This window comes from Phytophthora cinnamomi, assembly GCF_018691715.1.
Source record: "Phytophthora cinnamomi strain GKB4 chromosome Unknown Contig114, whole genome shotgun sequence".
NCBI lineage: Eukaryota > Oomycota > Peronosporomycetes > Peronosporales > Peronosporaceae > Phytophthora > Phytophthora cinnamomi.
Genome location: NW_027151047.1, coordinates 346,140 through 369,209, shown reverse-complemented (window position 1 = coordinate 369,209; position 23,070 = coordinate 346,140). Strand labels below are relative to the sequence as shown.

The 23,070-nt window shown below is 52.1% G+C and overlaps 3 protein-coding genes across 3 annotated transcripts; 2 read left to right on the top strand and 1 right to left on the bottom strand.

Moving 5' to 3' along the window:
• Window positions 1–6,239: 6,239 nt before the first annotated feature.
• IUM83_11456 (Ribosome biogenesis ATPase RIX7) lies at window positions 6,240–8,831 on the bottom strand (the record flags this gene model as incomplete). Its single annotated transcript, XM_067936016.1, has 2 exons — window positions 6,240–6,280; window positions 6,377–8,831. 2 exons carry the CDS (start codon window positions 8,829–8,831, stop codon window positions 6,240–6,242), a joined length of 2,496 nt encoding a protein of 831 aa, XP_067781677.1.
• Window positions 8,832–10,146: 1,315 nt separating this feature from the next.
• On the top strand, window positions 10,147–11,199 carry IUM83_11455 (voltage-gated potassium channel subunit beta; the record flags this gene model as incomplete). The annotated part of the gene is made up of 2 exons (XM_067936015.1): window positions 10,147–10,801; window positions 10,871–11,199. 2 exons carry the CDS (start codon window positions 10,147–10,149, stop codon window positions 11,197–11,199), a joined length of 984 nt encoding a protein of 327 aa, XP_067781776.1.
• A 7,950-nt stretch (window positions 11,200–19,149) lies between these two features.
• On the top strand, window positions 19,150–22,692 carry IUM83_11454 (Voltage-gated potassium channel subunit beta; the record flags this gene model as incomplete). Its single annotated transcript, XM_067936014.1, has 2 exons — window positions 19,150–19,567; window positions 21,578–22,692. 2 exons carry the CDS (start codon window positions 19,150–19,152, stop codon window positions 22,690–22,692), a joined length of 1,533 nt encoding a protein of 510 aa, XP_067781719.1.
• Window positions 22,693–23,070: the final 378 nt, after the last annotated feature.

The following is a 23,070-nucleotide window of genomic DNA, read 5'->3' as shown; positions in this document are numbered from 1 at the left end:
CTCGAGACGTATAAACTCGTTCATCCACTACGGGACACTTTCGGTGCTCGTGTAAACCAGCTCGCTTTCATAGATAAAGCGAGAATAGCTGGCAAGATACATCAAACGCCTGATATGAATTACATACATGAGCTCTAGATATCTGCAGCAGTTGACGATTCACCATCTGCACTGATCTTAGCTCCCCAGAAGCCACCAAGCTCTCGACATTTTAGTAGATATCAACAGTGAATCCATTCCTCGTAACTGCGGGGTGCTCGATCGACATCGATGAAAATCTGGCACGGGCACATACCATTTTCGTTCCTTCGACGGTAGGTACATACAGCACACTCAGGATATGGGTGAACCGATAATCTGCAATAGCTTGAAACGTCAGCACCCACACTGTCATGCTAAAGGCAATGAAGAAAGCAGCTACCGCCTTTGGCACCGGTTTCTGGTTATCTGGAGTTCTTGGAAGATCATTGTTTGGTGTAGAGGTTACCCTGCCCACCGCCTCCGATGATAAAGACATCGCCAATTCGCTTAAAACGGTAACAGAACAACAAATTCATACCAATCCGTAAGCTGAGATTCAGCAGTATCTGGATTCGAAGTCAAAGTTGAGCCGGAATAGTGCAACTTGTGCTGGGTCAGCGGAAATTCTAGCCTGGTGCTCAAAGCTGCTGGGCGGTAGTTTTTCGAGGTAGGTTCTAAAGACGGCGTGATCGAATTTGAAAGTAAAATTGCAGTAGATCAATACCAGCATAGGGTATACGACCAGTCGAGCCTAAAAAATAATTCCATCAGAGTACACTAACTTAGTATGTACAATCAATGAAGTAGAGCACGTACAGCGGATAATTTACCGTAGAGAATATACAGTGCACGCGAAAGCGAGTTGACTTCTACCAGACAAACGAAGCCTAGCACAAGGAGTGCCACTCTCCAGCAACTTAAGAAGAATTAGCACCTGCATGATCAAGTTGAACGTCTTGGAGTACACATCCTAGCAAAGTAGCAAATTGACACATTATAATAAAATTGATTCGTCAGAATGCACCGCTTGCTTATGCAAAACCACGACCTACCCAGAACTTGCGATTGCTCCCTCACAAGGAAGTTAGATCAGTATAGATGTGTCGGAAACGATGATATACTGTCATTATACCGTCATCTTGGATCGCATCGACAGACGTGGAAAGCTGATAAAAGGTAGCAACTTCGTCTACTCTATCTTTACATCGCAGAATTTTCACCAAAACACTGCAGGTAGTAAAGATCAGCCACCGCAAGACCACCAGGTACACCAGCGATGGTGATACGTGGGTTTTTGTCGCTGATCAACCAGAAGTGCCTGTTATCGTACGTCCCTGTGCTCATCAACCCGATGGCAGTCTGGTTGGGGCGCCAACGTTACCGCAAAGAGCCACGTCGTCCAAGCAATGCATGTGAATAGAGTCAGTAGCATGAGTACTCCGAGAATGCCAAACGCATCGTACAACGAAATAATATTTGCGTGCTGTACTTGAACTGGTCCATTTGCTTTGGTTAGCTGTTCGTCAGGAAGAACAGCAGGAGACAAGGAGACACTCGAATTGACTTTGCTCCATCCCCGCTCGGGTGTCTTGATGACGATGGTGTGATCCTTCATGAGAGAAAAACCGGCACCCAGTAGTGGATGTGGCATGTCCGTGGTTGTTCATGATTCTCCGAGATCAAATGTGTATTACTCGTCCAACTCCGGCTTGGCCTGTTCCATCAGTTGACTAGGTTCAAGGTGAAGTAAGATATGTTTTCACCGTTTTACTCTCCACAGCCCAACCACTTTTCGATGTGGGGGTCACACTTCTGCCCAACTCCTAGTTGTATCTGATACCTTCGCAGCTTAATGTAGTTGTCATCACCGTAACACGAAAGGACCTGCATGCGCGTGTTGTAGCAGATGCCAATCCCTCCACCAGGAAGCTGGCACTGGCCGAATGGTCTGCTGTCGCACATTTCGATTGTTTGACGTGTAGGATTACCTGCAATAAGCTGCATGTCCGAAGGTAGCTTCTGGCAGATAGCCGACTCAAACTTTTTGAACATCTCGCGAGTACCGATGTTACCTAGGAAAGGCTTGTCATCAAGACAAGATGCTGCTGGGATTCCGGCCGCGGGGTTGAACACACAGTAGCTATCGTTTAAATCACATGCTCCAAGGAAGCCGTTGCAGCAGAGCTGGATTGGTCGAGAAAGTGCGAAGTCCGAGACGATTCGCAGTGGTGCCATGTCCGGCATTCGCTCGAGGCGCGGCAAGAATATCAGCTCCAATTGCTGCAGTAGGGGAATGTGATCAAAAGACGGTAGTTCCTTTAGCACGAGTAGACAGGCGAGTGTCAAACTCTGGAGATTGGGCACGCCAATTAGTGCTGGAATATTTTCTAGACTTGGATGAACACCAATGTGAACTGTGGAAAGCCAAGGCATGTCATTGAAAAGATCTTCTGGGAGCATGACGAGATTTTGGCTGTCCGGTTTCCCTTCCAGATGACTGAGAATATCAACATACAGCCAGCGACACGTTAGTATTCCACACAAGACCTTCGGGGGGGGGGCTTACAGGGTTTGTAGGTTATTGAATTCATTGGCCCAAGATGGAATATGCTGAATACTGGTGTAGAATAGCTCTCTGTTAGAAAGGACCAATAAGTAATTAGGATAGAATCGGGATGAGGCCCTTGCATCAGGTGGCGACATACACTGATGCTAGGTAGCGGCATGCTCGCAGTTCGTCAGGCAATTCAAGAAGCTGTCGATTGATTATCTGGAGTGATCTTAGCTCTCCGGCCTTCGCCAGTGCTTGTACAGTTTCGTATAAGTCGATGGGATGAATCCACTCATCGTACGTCTGTGGGGAACGGTCCACATCGATTAAGATTCGGCACGGACACTCTTCTGCTACGAGCTTCCAACGATACGAGTACACAACGCACTGAGGATGCCGAGAACAATGAGTGTACGAATTCGTCACTGCTTGGTTAGCGAAAATCCACACGACGACACTGAATGCGATGAAAATCACCGCAAAAACTTTTGGAACTGGTCGTTGTCGAGACCGAGTCGACCTCGTGCTTTGAGCCCGTGCAGCCAGTAAACGCTTAAGATGGACTACAAGCAGCACGTCTCCAATGCGCTTGAGCCGGTAACAGAAGGAGAGATTAATTCCAACTCGAAGGACGAGATCGAGCTTAGATCGGATTCGTAATGAGTCGAAAGCCAATCTAAAAAGGGCGATTTCGGACGGATCGGCGAATATCCTCGCGGACCGCTCAAAACTACCAACTGGAAGGACTTTCAAGTACGTATTGAAGACCGCGCCATCGAACTGAAAGTTGTAATAGCAGTACACTAGCACCAAGATAGGAAAAACAATCGCCGCTATCAGATCGAAGCTGAGAAATTACGCAAATGTTAGTACTTGTACCGCATCGTCTTCAATTAGGCAAAATTGGTTTCAAAAACTCACATCGAGCCAAAAATGATTTCACCCATCGCAGTGAATCTGCCGACCAAGATTTTCACAGCGCCGGCCAAAGATCCCACAGAAATGAAACCCGTGTACCCATATACGAGAGCCGCAGGGTTACCATTTTCAAGCAGCTCAAGCAGCACTGTCACCTGCATAGTCAAATTGACGAGTTTCAAGCATACGTTCTACAATCACAGGAATGAGTTAGTTCCAATCTTTAGCACCACAAAGATCCAGGATGCCGCATGCTCGTACCCAGAACTTCCGCTTACTCCCGCGGAAAGAAGTTATGTCGTGGTAATGGGTCTTGAAACGATCACTAGCAGTACGTATCCACGAGTCTGTCGCCGAATCCAAACGCACTTCTTCGCTGGATCGAGAGTACTTCTCTTGATATCCAGCAACTGTTGTACGCCAGCGTAGCATCTTCACAATGACATACAGGTAGCACAAGTCGACAAATGCTAGTCCGGCTACCCCGACCTTAGTCAGCACTGGCGTTGTATCGATAATCAACCAAAACTGTCCACTTTCGTACGTGGCGGTACCCATTAACCAGTTAGCAGCTTGATTTGGCGCCAGCGCGATGTAAATGAGCCACGTTGTCCACACGATGCAAACCACCAGAGTTACGACTATGAGAATTCCGAGAACGCCGAAAGCTTCATGAAACGCGAGAGTCAGGTGGTGTTTGTCCTCGCTTGCTCTTTCCGCCTCGCGCACCATCGACGAAGCAGGGACAATCTGGTGACTCCTCACCGCAGTCACAGCAACGGACCGAGAGTTTACCCGCTGAATCTTCTTGCCTGCTCCATTTTGAAGTTTCAAGGGCCGAACGCGTTCACTACCGACGCCAAGCGATGTGATCTTGGTGGTCTTTGGTACCTTTGACATTAGTTTGGCGCACTTGACAGGGTAGAGATGATCGCTCTGCCTTGATAAAATAAACCGTGTCGTGGGCATAACGAGGTGTCGTCTCACTCCACCAAGAATAGGCACTCGCTGGAACATACTAACGCTATTTCGGTGTTAGGTTTGGTGCAGGCATCTCGGTGAAGCGTTACGGTTGGTTGGCATTTACCGGACGTGAGATGAATAGAATGATACCTGCGGTTGATGTGGTCAAAACACGTAAATCTACTCAGTTAGACTAATGCCGCGTTTACAGTTTGCTTCAGAAAAAAAAATATCCCGTCTCGCACTACTTAATTGCAACGAGGATCGGTGGAGCTCAAGGACGCGGCCAAATTTACGTGCTGATGGTGGACCCGAAAGAAAGCACCAACAACCGACGGGAACCACGTGATAGCACGAAGGAATGGTTGAAGGAGTTGTTCGCCGCAAGCGTCGACCTGCACTCACTGCCACTCGTCGGAAGTCTGAATACCTTCGTCGAACGACCTCTTCCTGTGAAGATTCGAGCGACGAAAAAGTGGCTGGACAAGTGGTCCCTCAGCTATACGCTGCAAGAGAAAATGTTTGTGGTGGACGAAGGGGCTCCGAGCAAGGAGTTCAAAGTCTGGTATTCGGCAGGCACATACTTAGACTCTTACGCAGCGGAACCTCCGAGAGTTTCTTCCATTGGGCGTGGGATTCACCATTTCGCAATGTGCTCGATTTTATCTTCCCTCGAGCCGTCATCGACCGTGGCTCAGGCAACGCGTCCTGACTTTATGTTTACTTTGAACGGTGTTTGAGTTTTCCGAGGAGAGGAGGAAGCACCTTATGTCAGCATCCGTGTGCCGAGCAAAGAACTTCGTTCGAAAGTTGCGTGGACATACGGAAGTGTGCCGTACATGTTTGGCTACGCTGCACCGGGCTACATTGTTGACCTGATTGTTCTGCATCCTGGGGATGAAGAGGGGGTCGTGGTGAAGACCCGTATTGGAGCCTACAAAATTGAGCTGAAAGAGCACCGGTTCCAAGCTGTACTCGCCCTGTTGAATTTGGCGTTGTTGTTCCCAGCCATTGTGGAAGCTTGCCCCCTGTCCGGACAAGACGGATACATGGACATCAAGTGTCAAAGTGGTGCCGTTGTGCGTCTGCTTCCGACATTCGTTAGGAAAAATTTCCCTGACACTACCTGCTTTGACCACCTGAAGAGTGTGTATGGTCAAATGAAACGAGTTGGTGTGCCCAATGTTGACCGTCTCACAGATCTGCACCTTTCGAAGAGGGCGGCGATATTTGAACCTCGCGGCACGATTGTGAGACCGTATAGCCTCCTCGAGTTATTTGGTGCGCTGCGGTGCGTGCTTCAGGCTCTAGTGGCTCTGCATCGTTTGGGGTGGATGCACCGCGACATCCGCTGGGCGATGTGATCAGGCAACGAGAACGCAATTCGTGGTTTTTGGTCGATTTCGTTGATGCAGCCACGAGTCCGCAGCCGTCTACAAGTTGCCAGCATTTGAGTGAAGAGGAGCACGCTCCTGAGATGTTTGTGGAGAATAGCGTTCACACCTCTGCTGTCGACATTTGGGCGGTAGGATTCTTGATTGAAACGAGCACAGTTGAATGGCACGACTTGACCGGAAGAACGTCATTTTATAAGCGGCTCTTTGCTGAGGACCCAGCAGCACGACCCAGTGCAGTGGAAGCTTTACGTGATCTGATGGAGCTTCAAGAAGCTGCACAAAGGGACCTGAAAGCTGTGGGCGAGTTGCAGCAGGGAACGAAGTCTCGTAAGCGAAAGCATCCATGATTTTGGATGCTTGAGCTGTTGCAGTCACTCTCAAACGTATATCTAACGTGAGCTACACGTAGCATCACCAGCCAAGGCTAGTTCTGTGTGGAAATGCATAAGTTAGCGTGCGCTATATTCTATGCGGTCAGGAAGCACTCTCCTGGCAAAATCTCAAAAATACAATCTCTACTGCTTGCCTTCGGTCATGTCGACATCTCCTTTCGAATCCCTCTTGTCGTTCGTGGAGTCTCCTTCGCCCTGAACATTTTCGCCTGCGGGCACTGCTGCACTGCTGCTGCTTCTAGTCATAGCTGAGCGAGACTTGCGCAGATTCTTCTTCATTCGGTCAAACATACGCTGGTCCGCACGAGATACCGACGGGAATACGCGGTCGAACGCACTGGTGAAATGGTAGTGCTCGATTCCTAAAGTCGTCGCGCCAGCTTCCAGCTTCGAGAAATCGGTCTCGCGCAGGGCTGTGATACCAGCTTCGCGAACCAATGCACTCAGATCAGCACCACTAAAGCCCTCGCAGCGAGGGTCAGCGGCGATTGCCTCCAGCTGGACGGACGGTGCCATAGCGCACTTGGCGCAAATCGTCTTGAGAATCTGGTGGCGTTCCGATGCTTGGGGCAGCGGCACATACAGCAGTTTGTCGAGACGACCAGGACGCAGCATGGCGGGGTCAATGATGTCAGGACGATTGGTCGCAGCGATCACGAACACATTGCGACGGCCGTCTAGCCCATCCATCTCGGTCAGCAACTGGTTCACAACACGCTCACTGACACCGTTACCACCACCATCGCCACCGGCACCACCCGAGCGCCGAGGCGCGAGCGCATCCAGTTCGTCGAAGAACACAACACACGGAGAAGAAGCACGGGCTCGCTGGAAGACCTGTCGCACGGACCGCTCAGACTCACCCACATACTTGTCCAGAAGCTCTGGCCCCTTGATACTGATGAAGTTCGCACCACTTTCGTGCGCGATGGCCTTGGCCAGCAACGTCTTACCACAACCGGGCGGTCCGTAAAGCAGCACACCAGCAGGCATCGACAAACCAAGAGCCGCGAAGCGCTCTGGGTGGGCGATCGGCTGCAGCACGGCAAGCGAGAGTTCGTCGCGCACTTCGTTGAGCGCACCAATATCATCCCACGTGACATCCGGGATCGTAGCGAAGCCTTCGCGCTTGGAGCTTGGCTGCACCTTCGGAATCGCGGCTTCAAAGTCGGCCATGGTAATGCTGAGTGGCGCCAGCTGCTCCTCCGTGAACGGCTCGACCTGCGCGCGCAAGTCGTCAGCTGCCGACGGCGCTTCCTCCTTCTCCGCGACCTTCTCCTTCTCCACCGCCTTCTCCTGAGCGCCATCAACCTCCATCGCATCGTCACTGGTGCCCGCGTCCGACGTCTCCGTCTCGGCGGACACGCTGGTCGCATCCACCTCCGCTGTGATCGTCTTCACGCCATTAATGCTCGTGAAAATTCGGTTCACCGCTCCGACCGCAGCCTCCTTCGTGAGCGAGACCAGGTCCGCGCCGACGTACCCGGGCGTGCGCCGCGCGAGCGCGGCGAAGTCGAAGTCTCCTTCCAGCGTCATCTTCCGGGCCAGCACGCGCAGGATCTTCTCCCTGGCCTCTTCGTCGGGGATGCCCAGACAGATCTCCCGGTCGAACCTGCCGGCGCGGCGCAGCGCCGAGTCGAGCGCGTCCGGGCGGTTGGTGGCTCCGATGAGCACGACGGGCTTGCCGCCGGTGTTGTCCAGGCCGAGCGAGTCGGCGCTCGTGAGCAGCTGCGCCACGATGCGCTTCTCCATGCCGCGCGCCGAGGTCTCGCGCTTGGGCGTGATGGCGTCGATCTCGTCGATGAAGATGATGGAGGGCGCGCGCGCGACGGCCTCGTCGAACAGCTCGCGCAGCTTCTGCTCCGACTCGCCCGACATGCCCGAGACCACCTCGGGCGCCGAGATCTTGAGGAACGTGGCGCCGCACTCGCCCGCGATGGCGTGCGCCAGCATGGACTTGCCGGTGCCGGGCGGGCCGTGCAGCAGCACGCCTCTGGGCGGCTCCACGCCCAGGTGGGCGTACACCTCCGGGTGGGTCAGCGGGTACTCGATGAGCTCGCGCACCTCCTGCAGCACCTGCTGGATGCCGCCCACGTCGCTGTACCTGGTGCGGGGGCGCTCCACCACGAAGCCCTTGCTCTCGTCCTTGTCCGCCTCGGCGTCCGCCTCGTCCTTCTTGGCCTTGCGGCGCACGACCTTGATCTTCTTGGCCGCGGGCCGCTCCTGCGTCTGCGTCTGAGTCTGGCCCGCGTACGTCTGCTGCATGGCGCGGTTGAGCGCGTTGCCGCCGCCCGCCGCCGCCTGCTGCTGCTCCAGCGCGCGGAGCTGCTGCTCGTCGTCGCTGTCGCTGTCGGCGCGCGCGCGCTTGGGCGCGTCGGCGCCTGGGGCGGACGCGGAGGCGTCGGAGGACGGCTGCGCCTTCTTGAGCACCTTGGCCACCACCTTGCGCAGCGCGCCCTGCGGCTTGCGCTGGTACTCGGCGTACGTGTCGCGCAGGTGCGCGGTCACGGTGGCCTCGCTGGGCCGCGCGCCGCGCTCCTCGCACTCGCGCAGGTAGCGCCGCACGTGGAAGCTCACCTTGGCCTCCATCGAGTCCGGAGCAGGGATGAGTGACTGGCCGCCCGTGCGTGGCGGCGGCGGACGCCTTATTAGGGGTGCGGCTAGGCGGGTTTTTAATCGGGTGCGAAAAACATATTAACAGGTTTGAAAGGGTCCCACTTGCAGGCCTTCGTTGTGTCGGAGGATCCAGGCTCAAAGTGCCTCGCCGTCTTGGTTTTCAAAATCTTCCGAGCGCAATATGGCACCACTGCTGCTTGCATCTGTGAACGATACAGCAACGTGAGCGTCATGTCATACCTTAGCTGACTTCCTCAGTGTCTTCGTGTCTTGCCGGGAATTCATCGCCATTTTGTACCTCAAATTCAGCTGGAGCGGATACAATCTTGGTTTTCACTGCAAACTCCTTCAGCTTGCACACCTGCTCTTCGCTATAGAGGCTATTCGGCAGACCAACGAAGAGATTTCCCCTGCTTGTTATGGGGATGAATGCATCATGAATGTGCAAATAGCAGAGTGTGTGTTTGTGGATCTCCCTGAGCGGAGCCAACTCCTCCGCATTGAACCATGGAACTGCAATCAAGCGCTCTCCGTAATTGTATTGAGCTTCCATTCGCCTGTTTTGGCAGTGTGGAAAACATCCGCGACTGTTGGATACCTGAACTCGTAGTCGAAATCGAAGAAGGTGGCAAGTGTTTGCGCTAATGCGTTTGCAATTTTCACTCAAAAACCACCCACCCCGAGTCTCTTTGTCAAGTACGGGCTGGGGAGTTCCGAGCATTGGGGCTGTCTTCTCTGCGGTTGACCGAGGCGATTGGGAGATTCGTCAGACTGAGATGACGGCTGCGCAGCAAGGCGGACATCTCTGCCTGCAGATTCGCCACACAACGAACTCGAGCGCCGTGACGTTCTTCTGCAAGTACTCGGATAGAGTCTGAAACGGGAGCCCTCACGCGTTCAGCGCTGCTCTTCCCCCGAAAGACCGCAGTCGGCTAGAATGCTACTAGGTCTATCCTGTATGAAGCTCTGTTTTGATTGAATGCTACACTCGATGAGGAAAAGTCCTGAGACAGCTCCATTCCTCCATCGTGAAGTACGTGTCCGAAGAAATTCTCGTCGCCGGCTCGCCATCTCGTAAACGCGTGATGCAAATTCTGCGATGCGCAAGGATACTTCCACCCGCTTCAACTTGACCACCTCACGCCACCGATTTTTAAGCTCATACGTTATCAAGCCTACTGCACCCGACCAAGTTGTCGATTCGTTGATGTGCTTGTCGAAGTTGCAGGGCACCTACCTGGTTTATTGTCAAACCTGCTTCCAGGCCCGCACTCCTCTATATCTCAGCATGGTCGTTCCCTCCGACTCCAGCTCCACATCCAAGATGACCTACCGCTTTCTGGGCGACTCGGGGCTGCTCGTGTCGAAGCTCGGGCTGGGCACCTACATGAGCGACGAAAGCAAGTACGAGGGCGACTTCTGGTATGACGTTATGACGCTCGCCTACAGACACGGCATCAACTTCTTCGACTCGGCCGAGGCCTACGGTCACGGCAAGACCGAGGTGATGCTGGGCAAGGCCATCAAGAGGGGCGTCGCCGAAGGGGTCTGGAGTCGAGAGGACCTGGTCATCACGCCCAAGATCTTCCAGGGCACCAAGTCGGGTCCGAACGCCACGGGTGTCAACCGCAAACACGTCGTTGAAGACACCAGGGCGTCGCTCAGGCGACTGGATCAGGACTACGTGGACGTCATCTTCTGCCACCGATCCGACCTGCACACCCCGATCGAGGAGACTGTGCGGGCCATGAACTACGTGATCGACCAGGCTGGGCCTTCTACTGGGGCACCAGCGAGTGGAGCTCGGCCGACATCATCGAGGCCTGCGAGATCGCAGACCGACTCGGACTCATCCGAGGTGGTCGAGCAACCGCAGTATAACATCCTGGAGCGGTCGAAAGTGGACTTCGACTTGGCCAGCTTGTACAAGAAGTACAAGCTGGGTCTCACCACGTGGTCGCCGCTGTCGATGGGGATTTTGACCGGCAAGTAAAACACCGTGAAGCCTGAAGGTTCGCGCTACGAGTCACCTCCGTTCCAGGAGGGATGGCTGACCGCGGGCTTTGCCGAGAACGTGGAGATTGCGGACAAACTGAACCCCATCGCGGCGGAGCTGGGGTGCTCCATTGCCCAGATGTCGATCGCTTGGGCGGTGTCCAACAAGAATGTCTCGACTGTCTTGCTGGGGGCTAGTCGTCCGGAACAACTGGAGGAGACGCTAAAGGCTGTGGAGTATGAGAGCAAGATCACGCGCGAGATGAAGGCAAAGATTGATGCCGTCGTGAAGTTTGAGCCCAAGCTGCCTCAACTGGACCCATTCGCCTTTGCGCGCACCCGTTAATTGTAGCTTCTGCGAAGATGTAGGAGCAGTCTTCTTACGCTACTCAGTTTCGGTAACAGTGCGACGCTAAATCGTGTCTAGTAGTGTCGTGTCCCCGCCCAGTTGATGTGAGGTGCATTCTTCCATCGCTCGGTATGAATTCCCCTATGTGCACTCGCTTTCATCAGTTTCTTAATAAAGGGAGTATATTCATCTTTTATATAGGGTTAATGCGAACTGAGTTGCACTTCATCATTTGAAAATGTAGAAGACGCAAAAAGCGCTTTACAAATCGTAATTCAGACGAGAGTTCATGTGTTACGGCATTAGAGTTTTGGCCGCCAAACACAACTGTGCCATCTGTTGCGAGCTCGTTTTGCCAACATGTTTACCCTTTCGTATCACGCGAAATATATTATATTATGGATTTCGGACTACGTACTGTACACAGTGTTTTACTACAACCGTTTACTTCGGCTTGTCTGTGTCGTTCCCATCATTGACCTGATCACGGACGATCAAGCCAAGCCTCGGCCTCGACGTTGAGGAGTTCCCCTCACTTTGTCTTTTGCTCCGAACAGCAAAAGCGGCGACACCGGGTTTAGGGGCAAGAACTGATCGACTATGAACAAGCTGGTGGTTTTGGCGGTCGTGGCGCTGCTGCAGGTGACGACCACGAGCGCGCGAATTGAGGCCCAGAAATTCGACCCGGAAGGCAAGTGCCCGACACTCTGCGAGCGCGATTACGATCCAGTGTGCGGGTCGGATCGCGTCTTGTACGCAAACACCTGTCTGTTTGAGGTGGCGCGTTGCTTGAACCCAAAGGTCAAGAGGGAATACAGGGAAAAATGCAGGAAGCCCAAGCGCTTCGTTTCACGTGTCCAACAAATGTCAGAGTGAGAGTCATCGGAGTCATCTTGATAGGAAAACTCTTTCGTGGAGTGGAGCAGCCGTGTTCTAGAGCGAACACTATACGAAGGTAATGAATGAAAGACATTCTACACATATATTGAAAGTTCTGAGTGAAGTCCGAATTGAGGGGAGAAATGATTTAGATTTCATCCTACCAAATTACTGTATAATTTTGGTTTTCCGTGAGGCCGCTCTAAGCATCGCAGCACTTACATTTTCACCTCTGTGGTCTCTCCTTCCAAACGTGCGCGTTTCATTTCATTTGCTGATCAAAAGGTATGTTCAGAGAACATCGTTGGCCATTTTAATCCGTCATTAATTTAACAACATAGTATTAATATTTCTCGGATCGTAAGACCTACGCCGTGTAGCGGCAATGTCGCTCTAATTGAGCAGGTTATCGTTATTCATATATGCTAGATGATACAGCGTGGAGTCACCATGAAAAAATATGACCAACAGGATAAAATGTTCTCTTGTGATATTGAGCTAAGAATTTTGAAATCAATCTCGATGTGCCCACAGTACTTCCGTATTAGGGGGTTTCAGAATCTACCTCCTTGTGTTTGTAAATCCGTCGGGTTTCACAAGGCTCTTTGCCAAATCCGCCTACGAAATCATACGTGATTCACGCTAACCTCCGTTTCTTTTTTTCAGCGCAGTGGCCACCTCCATCACTTTTAGAGGACTTCTTCTTCCCAACTGAGGTCTTCTTCGCTACGTCAAAGCGCTTCTCGAAGTTGGGTGGGTGCTCGCGCCACAAGATGAGTGCGAGGAAGTCCTCTTTCCTGAGGTGCTCTTTCGGCATGATCGCTGGGGAAAATCTGACACTTACTATTTAGTCCAACCAAATTCGTCGACCACACAACCTCGAATCACGTATGATTTCGTAGGCGGATTTGGCAAAGAGCCTTGTGAAATCCGACGGATTTACAAACACAAGGAGGTAGATTCTGAAACCCCCTAATACGGAAGTACTGTGGGCACATCGAGATTGATTTCAAAATTCTTAGCTCAATATCACAAGAGAACATTTTATCCTGTTGGTCATATTTTTTCATGGTGACTCCACGCTGTATCATCTAGCATATATGAATAACGATAACCTGCTCAATTAGAGCGACATTGCCGCTACACGGCGTAGGTCTTACGATCCGAGAAATATTAATACTATGTTGTTAAATTAATGACGGATTAAAATGGCCAACGATGTTCTCTGAACATACCTTTTGATCAGCAAATGAAATGAAACGCGCACGTTTGGAAGGAGAGACCACAGAGGTGAAAATGTAAGTGCTGCGATGCTTAGAGCGGCCTCACGGAAAACCAAAATTATACAGTAATTTGGTAGGATGAAATCTAAATCATTTCTCCCCTCAATTCGGACTTCACTCAGAACTTTCAATATATGTGTAGAATGTCTTTCATTCATTACCTTCGTATAGTGTTCGCTCTAGAACACGGCTGCTCCACTCCACGAAAGAGTTTTCCTATCAAGATGACTCCGATGACTCTCACTCTGACATTTGTTGGACACGTGAAACGAAGCGCTTGGGCTTCCTGCATTTTCCCTGTATTCCCTCTTGACCTTTGGGTTCAAGCAACGCGCCACCTCAAACAGACAGGTGTTTGCGTACAAGACGCGATCCGACCCGCACACTGGATCGTAATCGCGCTCGCAGAGTGTCGGGCACTTGCCTTCCGGGTCGAATTTCTGGGCCTCAATTCGCGCGCTCGTGGTCGTCACCTGCAGCAGCGCCACGACCGCCAAAACCACCAGCTTGTTCATAGTCGATCAGTTCTTGCCCCTAAACCCGGTGTCGCCGCTTTTGCTGTTCGGAGCAAAAGACAAAGTGAGGGGAACTCCTCAACGTCGAGGCCGAGGCTTGGCTTGATCGTCCGTGATCAGGTCAATGATGGGAACGACACAGACAAGCCGAAGTAAACGGTTGTAGTAAAACACTGTGTACAGTACGTAGTCCGAAATCCATAATATAATATATTTCGCGTGATACGAAAGGGTAAACATGTTGGCAAAACGAGCTCGCAACAGATGGCACAGTTGTGTTTGGCGGCCAAAACTCTAATGCCGTAACACATGAACTCTCGTCTGAATTACGATTTGTAAAGCGTATTTTGCGTCTTCTACATTTTCAAATGATGAAGTGCAACTCAGTTCGCATTAACCCTATATAAAAGATGAATATACTCCCTTTATTAAGAAACTGATGAAAGCGAGTGCACATAGGGGAATTCATACCGAGCGATGGAAGAATGCACCTCACATCAACTGGAGCTGGGAAGTCAAAATTCCCAGGTATTAAGCAGTTTCTCCACAGATCCATGGTGACACTTTTCATCAAAATGAATTCCGGGTCATCGGACTTACCTCTCTTCAGTAAGAACGTCAAGACTTCCAGAAAGCCGTAGTTCACTGCCGTCATCAATGCGGTGTTGATACTTGCATAAACGCATCAGGAAAAAGCATGTCGCCGACTTCAGCGCAGCCAGTCGCGGCGGCATCGCGGAATATGCGAGTAGCGTCGAACGGGTTTCCTCTATGCACGATAATCCGAATAATGTGGAAGTGGCGGTCATTGACTGCAATCTCCTGCGCTAGTGCCACGTCCGTCGCGGTGGGACTGCTGTAAATCAGTAAATCCGTCCATTCGCGACTGCTTTCTGCAAGGCCTCGCTGACGCTAAAACCACGCGGGGGTGCAACACTAGGGCAATCAACAAGTGGTTTTTCGTCGCAGCTATCTCCATAGTCGATTTGAAAAGCGATGAACAATGTCGTCTCCTAAGATTTTCATAGATATCGACGACTTCATCACCTATTACCAGAACATGGCACGGAAACCGGTCTCCTGTGGGGTTGACTTCTACTTATGAAGCCACTCCATCACTCTGACATAACCGTTGGTAGCGCGCCTCTGACGTGCACCCTTCGCTTAGTTCAGCATGAAGTCGCTTAAACGTGTTAAGTCCTTTGGCAGCAGCACCGTCCATAACTCTGCATGTCCATGGGCGTGAAGTCACGTTGAAGCCGTCCCGTAAGTCGTCCCGTAAATTACGGCACGACTTACGGGGCGGCTTCAAGGTGAAGTTACGGGGCGACCCGTCAACTAACAATTGCATTCGACAACGAGTGGCCATGAGGCCCTGGTCGGAACATATAGGTATTTACATGCATTGCGCATTGCAAGCGCTTTGTCGTTTTCACCTGGCGCTCTTCTCCAGTTGTAATAAATCGAGGTCGATTTAATAAAACGAGGTCAATAAAAAGGGCAGATCGATCTATGTAGGACGGCTAATAAATCGAGCTGCATCGGAGCTAGCGATCGTTCTCCTTGATGATTTGATTATAACGAGATCGATATAATGTAAAACGATCCTTTTTGCGTTTTTGAAAACGCAAATCGAGGTCGCTCATTGTGTGCCATCCAGGATGGATGGTGGGTTTTCCAAACGGCAAGTCCCTGACGTTGACTGATTGATCCCTCGGCAGGTCAAGACCTGTAGGTTAGGATAGGTAGGATTAAAGCTCGCGGCACCGAGCCTCACTCGCAATTTTGCTCGCTCGCTCACAGCTAACCCACCTCACCACGCCCACGAGCCTGGCTGGTGAATCAATGAAGTTTGCCCCCTGTAAATACCTATATGTTCCGACCAGGGCCTCATGGCCACTCGTTGTCGAATGCAATTGTTAGTTGACGGGTCGCCCCGTAAACTTCACCTTGAAGCCGCCCCGTAAGTCGTGCCGTAATTTACGGGACGACTTACGGGACGGCTTCAACGTGACTTCACGCCCATGGACAATGCAGAGTTATGGACGGTGCTGCTGCCAAAGGACTTAACACGTTTAAGCGACTTCATGCTGAACTAAGCGAAGGGTGCACGTCAGAGGCGCGCTACCAACGGTTATGTCAGAGTGATGGAGTGGCTTCATAAGTAGAAGTCAACCCCACAGGAGACCGGTTTCCGTGCCATGTTCTGGTAATAGGTGATGAAGTCGTCGATATCTATGAAAATCTTAGGAGACGACATTGTTCATCGCTTTTCAAATCGACTATGGAGATAGCTGCGACGAAAAACCACTTGTTGATTGCCCTAGTGTTGCACCCCCGCGTGGTTTTAGCGTCAGCGAGGCCTTGCAGAAAGCAGTCGCGAATGGACGGATTTACTGATTTACAGCAGTCCCACCGCGACGGACGTGGCACTAGCGCAGGAGATTGCAGTCAATGACCGCCACTTCCACATTATTCGGATTATCGTGCATAGAGGAAACCCGTTCGACGCTACTCGCATATTCCGCGATGCCGCCGCGACTGGCTGCGCTGAAGTCGGCGACATGCTTTTTCCTGATGCGTTTATGCAAGTATCAACACCGCATTGATGACGGCAGTGAACTACGGCTTTCTGGAAGTCTTGACGTTCTTACTGAAGAGAGGTAAGTCCGATGACCCGGAATTCATTTTGATGAAAAGTGTCACCATGGATCTGTGGAGAAACTGCTTAATACCTGGGAATTTTGACTTCCCAGCTCCAGTTGATGTGAGGTGCATTCTTCCACCCCTCGGTATGAATTCCCCTATACGTCACTCGCTCTCATCAGTTTCTTAATAAAGGGAGTATATTCATCTTTTATATAGGGTTAATGCGAACTGAGTTGCACTTCATCATTTGAAAATGTAGAAGACGCAAAAAGCGCTTTATAAATCGTAAATCAGACGAGAGTTCAAGTGTTGCGACATTAGAGTTTTGGCAGCCGAACATACTGTGCCATCTGTTGCGAGCTCGTTTTGCCAACATGTTTACCCTGCGAAACCCCAGCCACAATGTTTACAGTTTTCAAGGCGCTTGTCGTGCCTGTCAACGATAAAACGCCACCACTTCAAAATCGACGCGCATAATGGCAAGTTCTCGGATCGACCTGGCGCATCGAGCTACAAGTCTCGCTGTGAGCGACAATTTGGTCGGGATAATACTCCCACGCATTCAAGCGAAGTATCATGCTTCTGCTGTTGCAAGGCCCGCTCGCAAAATAGTTGTCCTGGGCAGCCAATCCACGATCAATGCGGACTCCAGAGCTGATCAGTCAAGTGAAAGGTATCACACTTCGGATAAGACACTATGGGTGGACAGTGCTCGCTCTGTAGCGTCATTTACCAACGAGAAGATGGGAGAAAGGCGATCGAATCCAAGCGCGCAAGGGAAGCCACCCACGCGCGAGCTTTTTGAGTACAAGGTCTGTGTTCAGAGAGAACGGTGCCGGTTCAATAGAGCTCACTATCGGAACAAACAGCGACAGTATCAGCTCGAACTTGCGCAAAATGTGACACAGCTACGCCAAGAAGTCAACCGCTTGGCACGTCGAGCATACCGTACGCGTGAGGGGGTAGCCACACATAGTTCAAGCAGTCAAGTGATCGAGATATTCATGTTGCTGCACACCCGTTTTCACTCCGCAGTTCGCGTGGCGGCGACGGAACAGATTTTCGGCTACTGTGTAGACCAGCCGAGATCGTACTGCTTTCGACCATCTTCCTTTGCCGAAGCCACAGTCGAGGACTTGTACGGTGTCGACGCACTGATGACTCAGCTACAGCCATTCTTGCTGTGCTTCAAGGACTCAAGCATTCAGCTGCAGCGAGTCCGGTTCGTCACCGAAGGTGTGATCGAGGCGACTGCATGGATCAACATAACTGTATCGGAACTCACTCTGCAGCGTCTAGTGCCTGAGCCTAAAGACAGGGGCGAAGTGCGCGATCGACTTCTGGGCCAGAGGCTTCGCTGCAAGTGCGTCATCAGCTTCCTCCTGAACGAAGCAGATCGTCACGTGGCTCAGATTAGCACGCAAATCGACTTTATTAGGCCGCTCTTTGACGTGCTGGGGGATCACCCGATCTCCCGCACGTGTTGGGATTGGTGTGATCCACAAACAGTTTTAGGTCGATGACCACGACAACTCCTAGACAATGTAATACACGCAGACTGCAATCGAAAAGTTGGCATCCGCACCACGAATGCGCTTTGGTCTCCCTTTTTGCCCATGAAAAATAATACATCGCAAAACGAGGGCCTTGGCGTACCTCTTCCCCCATTTGGTTTGTCATTATCGCTGCCCATGGGGTATCTACTGGGGTATCTACGGGAGATGGTGGATATGCAGCAGCAATTTCGGCGCACAGTTATGCGAAGCGCTACGATGATCAAGAATGTATTGCTGCTTCTGCGACTGGATCACCAGCTCGATAGGAAAGAAACTGAGCGTGAGACTGATATCGCCGACGAAGATCATGACGAGGTGCAGGTTGAGGAACCCGTGGACTTCCAGAGATTCACTGCTGAAGCTCGTGAATATCGCTACGCGCTGATCGATCATGAAGCAGCGGTCGTGGCCTACGTTCTCTGCATCCAAATCGTGCCAAGGGCGACGACGCTCTACGCAGTCACGACGATGTTACCAGAACCAGCTCGAGAAAGCCACTCTTTACAAGTGCTTGATGTCGCCCTCGCGTTTGCCGGCCGTGCCAAGTTTTCACGGTGCTGAGGACGGTACGACGCCGCTTCTCCACTAGGAATGGTTCATCATGTCTGCAGACCACCTGCATATCTTCCAGTCGTTTTCGGTCTCACCGTCGTTGAGCGTGCCTGTCACCACCGTGCTCAACGTGCGCAGCGTCGACCATGTGCGCTTGCTCAACGGCAACCAACCAGTAAGTGCGCACCATGAGCAAGGCGCAGTACTGTATTGAAATTCATCTGGTGCTGGAAGTCATCACACTGTTCGTGGAAACACCAGAGAAACGTGACCGGCTAGTTGCGTCGCTGCAGCCTCTCACCATCGACGACTGCGACCTCAACCAAAGCAGTCTATCGTAGTGAAAGTTGCAAGGACCGAAGCTGTTGCTACGTCGCCTCTCTTCTCGCTGATGACGCTGAACTCGCAGAGCCAACCTGTGCGCTTCAACCAACCCACCTCCCGATTTGTAGACAGAGCTTGATTCGCAGCGACTCTGATCTTGATTCAGGAGGGTTTGGAGGCTGGCTGAAGATGTTTGCACTCGGAGAGGCAGATGCTAGACTGCGTATCAACCGATCCACGGTTCTTGGCTTTCTCAACAAGATTGAAAGGCTTAGTGGACTTGATCTGGACAAGGTGGAGTGGGACATGCCGAGCGAGGATCGGTTCGCGCTGGGGAGCAACTTGTACCACACGCTCTTCATCCATGCACTTCTCACCTTCGGCCACCCGCAGTTGCACGGACAGTGGAAATTGCTGCAAACCGTGCCGTGCTACCTGGGGCGCTTTAACGGTGGACTCGAGTCAGTCAGGTTCACGTCGGCAGACATTCATCGCGTGATGCTCCGCTGTCCCGTTCCAGATACGTTGGAGGCGTCCAGCATCGAGCGGAGCTTGTCCCAGAACTCGCTCATGGACCTTGCCGTCGGTGGTGGAAACGCCATCAATGGTTTGTGCAGAACAATGTTGGGCGTGGCTTGGATTCCAGTATTTCCAAGCAGCAGCTCGTTCTCGGTTATCAAGAAAACACCACTCCCTATCCCAGGACTTGTGATTAACGGTGCCGATATCCGCACCAGTTTGGTGTACTTCAGATCAACAACTCCCCTGCCATCGACAAGACCGACTGCAGGGATCATTCGTGTGTACCATGATAGCCAGAAGCTGAACGAGCAGCCGAGTCAACATGAGCTGTCTAGGTTCTTGTACACCATATGCTGGTGTTTACTCTGACCAATCGCCAACCATACCATAAATTATCCGACCTCCGACCAGCTCCGACCTGTACCAAAACACTAGCGAGGCCGGGGTGGACAGCAGGAGGCGGTGGCGGCAGGAGGAGGCGACGAGGTGTCGGCAGGAGGCGGCGGCAGGAGGAGGCAGGAGGAGGCGGCGGCAGTGGCAGCGGGGGCAGCAGTTTGCGCCGACGATCTTGATGGCTTACCCGGCAGGGCGGCTGGCAGGCTGCCCGTTTGGTGAGCACCTGCAAGCGTCACGCCGCGCCCTCCGGCAGCCTCCAGCGACCCTGCCGCCACGTTGCAAGTAGCACTATATTAAAATAAAAGCGTAAATAAAATGAAGTTCTTCATCATTAATGCACGCCTGACCTGCTAGGCCCTAACGCATTCACATTTTAATATTTAAAATGCGGGATATTAATAAATTTATACCATGTACGCTCATACACGAGTGCATGTGTACCTGAACGACGGTACAGGTCGGAGACGGTCGGAGACATGACAAATATGCGTGTGATATGCAATTATATTAGAATTTGTATTGCCATATACATATTTTGCGATACGTCGGATCTGCCAGCATACCGGACTCACCTACCCCTATCGAAATCGATTGGCCGAAATCCAAAAGAGACGTATGATGATTAGCCTAAATAAATAAAAAATGCTGTGCTTGGCTATTAAAGGCAATACAAAATTTAAGTTAGGTCGGAGAGTTGATGATATTCTACCATATCCGATGGCAATAGCATCGTCAACTCGGAGGGGGCCTTCCTTCAGAGCTACTCATAATTAGCAAAGAATGATCATCGCCATTTCAAAATTCGCACGCTCACACGATGGCAAGTCTCAAGGTCCCTCACGCGACAAGTGCGAAGATAGGGCTCAGTGACTGCTTGGTCAGGCCAGTAGTCCCACGCGTCCAAGCAAAGCACCATGGTGACATTCAGAATATGCAGTCGCGCACCGAAGGTGTCGGGCTCCGAGCTCCAATAAAATACATCAACGATACGATTGCGGGGCGATCGACGCGAAAGGTAGCGCCCCCACGCAGGCTTTTTGAGTGCAAGACTGATGATCGACGAGCGCGGCTTCAAGCCAGCCAAGCCCGCTATCGAAAGAAGCAGCGAGAAGAGCAACGCGCGCTGGAGCAAGCCGTGAAACAGCTGCGCCAAGAATTCGACAGCTTGACTCGCGTACGGTATGATGGGCGTGTGAGGACACCCAACCCGACTCTGGTGGCCGGTATATTCATGTGGCTCGAGACCGGTCTCCGATACCTTGAGCGCGCGTCGACTGTTCAACGTACAGCAGTCAATCCGAGATCGTTCTTCCCTCACACAGCTTTTTTCACCGACGTTACAGCTGAGGACTTGTACGGCGTCGATGCCGTGTTAGCCCAGCTGCAGACCTGGGGAACTCGGGTTGGCCATGCTGTGACTGTGGCTGAGCCAGGTTGAAGTGGCTGCTTGACGTTCATTTCAACTGAGCCAGGTTGAAGAGACAATCATTTCGACCCACGATTACGCGACAGACTGACAAAACCGGGGTAGGTTTCGTAAAACAGCTTCAATACAATTTTGCTGTATTGATACCCACGTAAGAGGGAAGTGATTACTAAGGATACCCCCGTTCTGTCAATGGAGCAAAGATCTTACTACGTCAGTCGGATGCTTGTCAAACGAGCAGCTCACTTTCGCTTTTGCCTCGTGCGTCACAAGCCCCCAAGCACCAACCCCCAGTACCACCAAGCGCCGCAATGGCCCCGAACGCAGCTGACTCCTCGTCGACCAAGATGACGCACCGCTTTTTGGGCGACTCCGGTCTGCTCGTGTCCAAGCTCGCGCTCGGGTCCTGGATGTCTTACGACGAGACGTACACCGTGGACGGCTGGTACGAGATGGTCAAGATCGCGCACCAGCACGGCGTCAACTTCTACGACACGGCCGAGATCTACGGCAACGGCCAGGCCGAGGAGCTGCTGGGCGGCGCCATCAAGAAGGGCATCGCAGAGGGCCTCTGGAGTCGGGAGGACCTGGTCATCTCCACCAAGGTCTTCAACGGCTACAAAGGCTTCACCGACTCGGGCCCGAACGACCAGGGCAACAGTCGCAAGCACATTGTCGAAGGCGTCAAGGCTTCGCTCAAGCGCCTCGACCTCGAGTATGTGGACGTGATCTTCTCGCACCGCCCGGAGCCCTTCACCCCCATCGAGGAGACCGTCCGAGCCATGAACTTCGTCATCAACCAAGGCTGGGCCTTCTACTGGGGGACCAGCGAGTGGCTCGCCTCCGACATCCGTGAGGCGTGCGAGATCGCCGACCGCCTGGGAATGATCCGCCCCATCGTCGAGCAAGCTCAGTACAACATCTTTGTGCGCAGCAAGGTGGAGTACGAGTTCGTAGACCTGTACAAGAAGTACAAGCTGGGCTTGACGACGTGGTCGCCGTTGGCGTTCGGTACGTTGACGGGCAAGTACAGCGACGGCAAGCCGGAGGGTTCGCGCTACACGGGTCCCATGTTCAAGGAAGGCAGCCCGTTGGCTGAGGGCTTCAGTGAGCGCGTGGAGATGGCGGATAAGCTCAAGCCGATCGCCGCAGAGCTGGGTATTTCTCTGGCGCAGATGTCCATCGCGTGGGCTGTCGCGAACGAGCACGCGTCGACTGTTCTGATTGGCGCGAGCCGCCCGACGCAGCTCGAGGAAAACCTCAAGGCGTTGGCCTACGTGGACAAGATCACGCCGGAAGTAAAGTCCAAGATTGATGACGTTGTGAAGTTCGTGCCGTCCGTCTCCAAGATGGACAACTTCGCGCTTCTGCGTGGCCGTCACCTGTAAGCGGGTGAACATCGGGTGCGAGCTCACGTCTACCTTGTGCATTCGTTATGACGTCGTCGAATTTAGCGGCGTTGTGTGTAGTTGTGTGAATTCTTGCTAATGCAATTAAGATGAAATTGTTGGAAAGTAATACTCTCGGTAACACATGCATGCATGTTAACGCATTCAGGCACTTTCATCGCGGCTTGTCTTCCTGTCGAATCGGGGACCACCAAAACCCATTCTTAACCTTTGTCCGCCGCTACATAGTGTTTCAAGCTTCGACTGACGAACTCAACTCACAACCTACGTCGCGGAGTCTTCAACGCCGTCGAGCGATAAATTATAACAATGTAATCTTCAACTGTAGTATTCTTGAGACGAATTGCTGTGAATGAG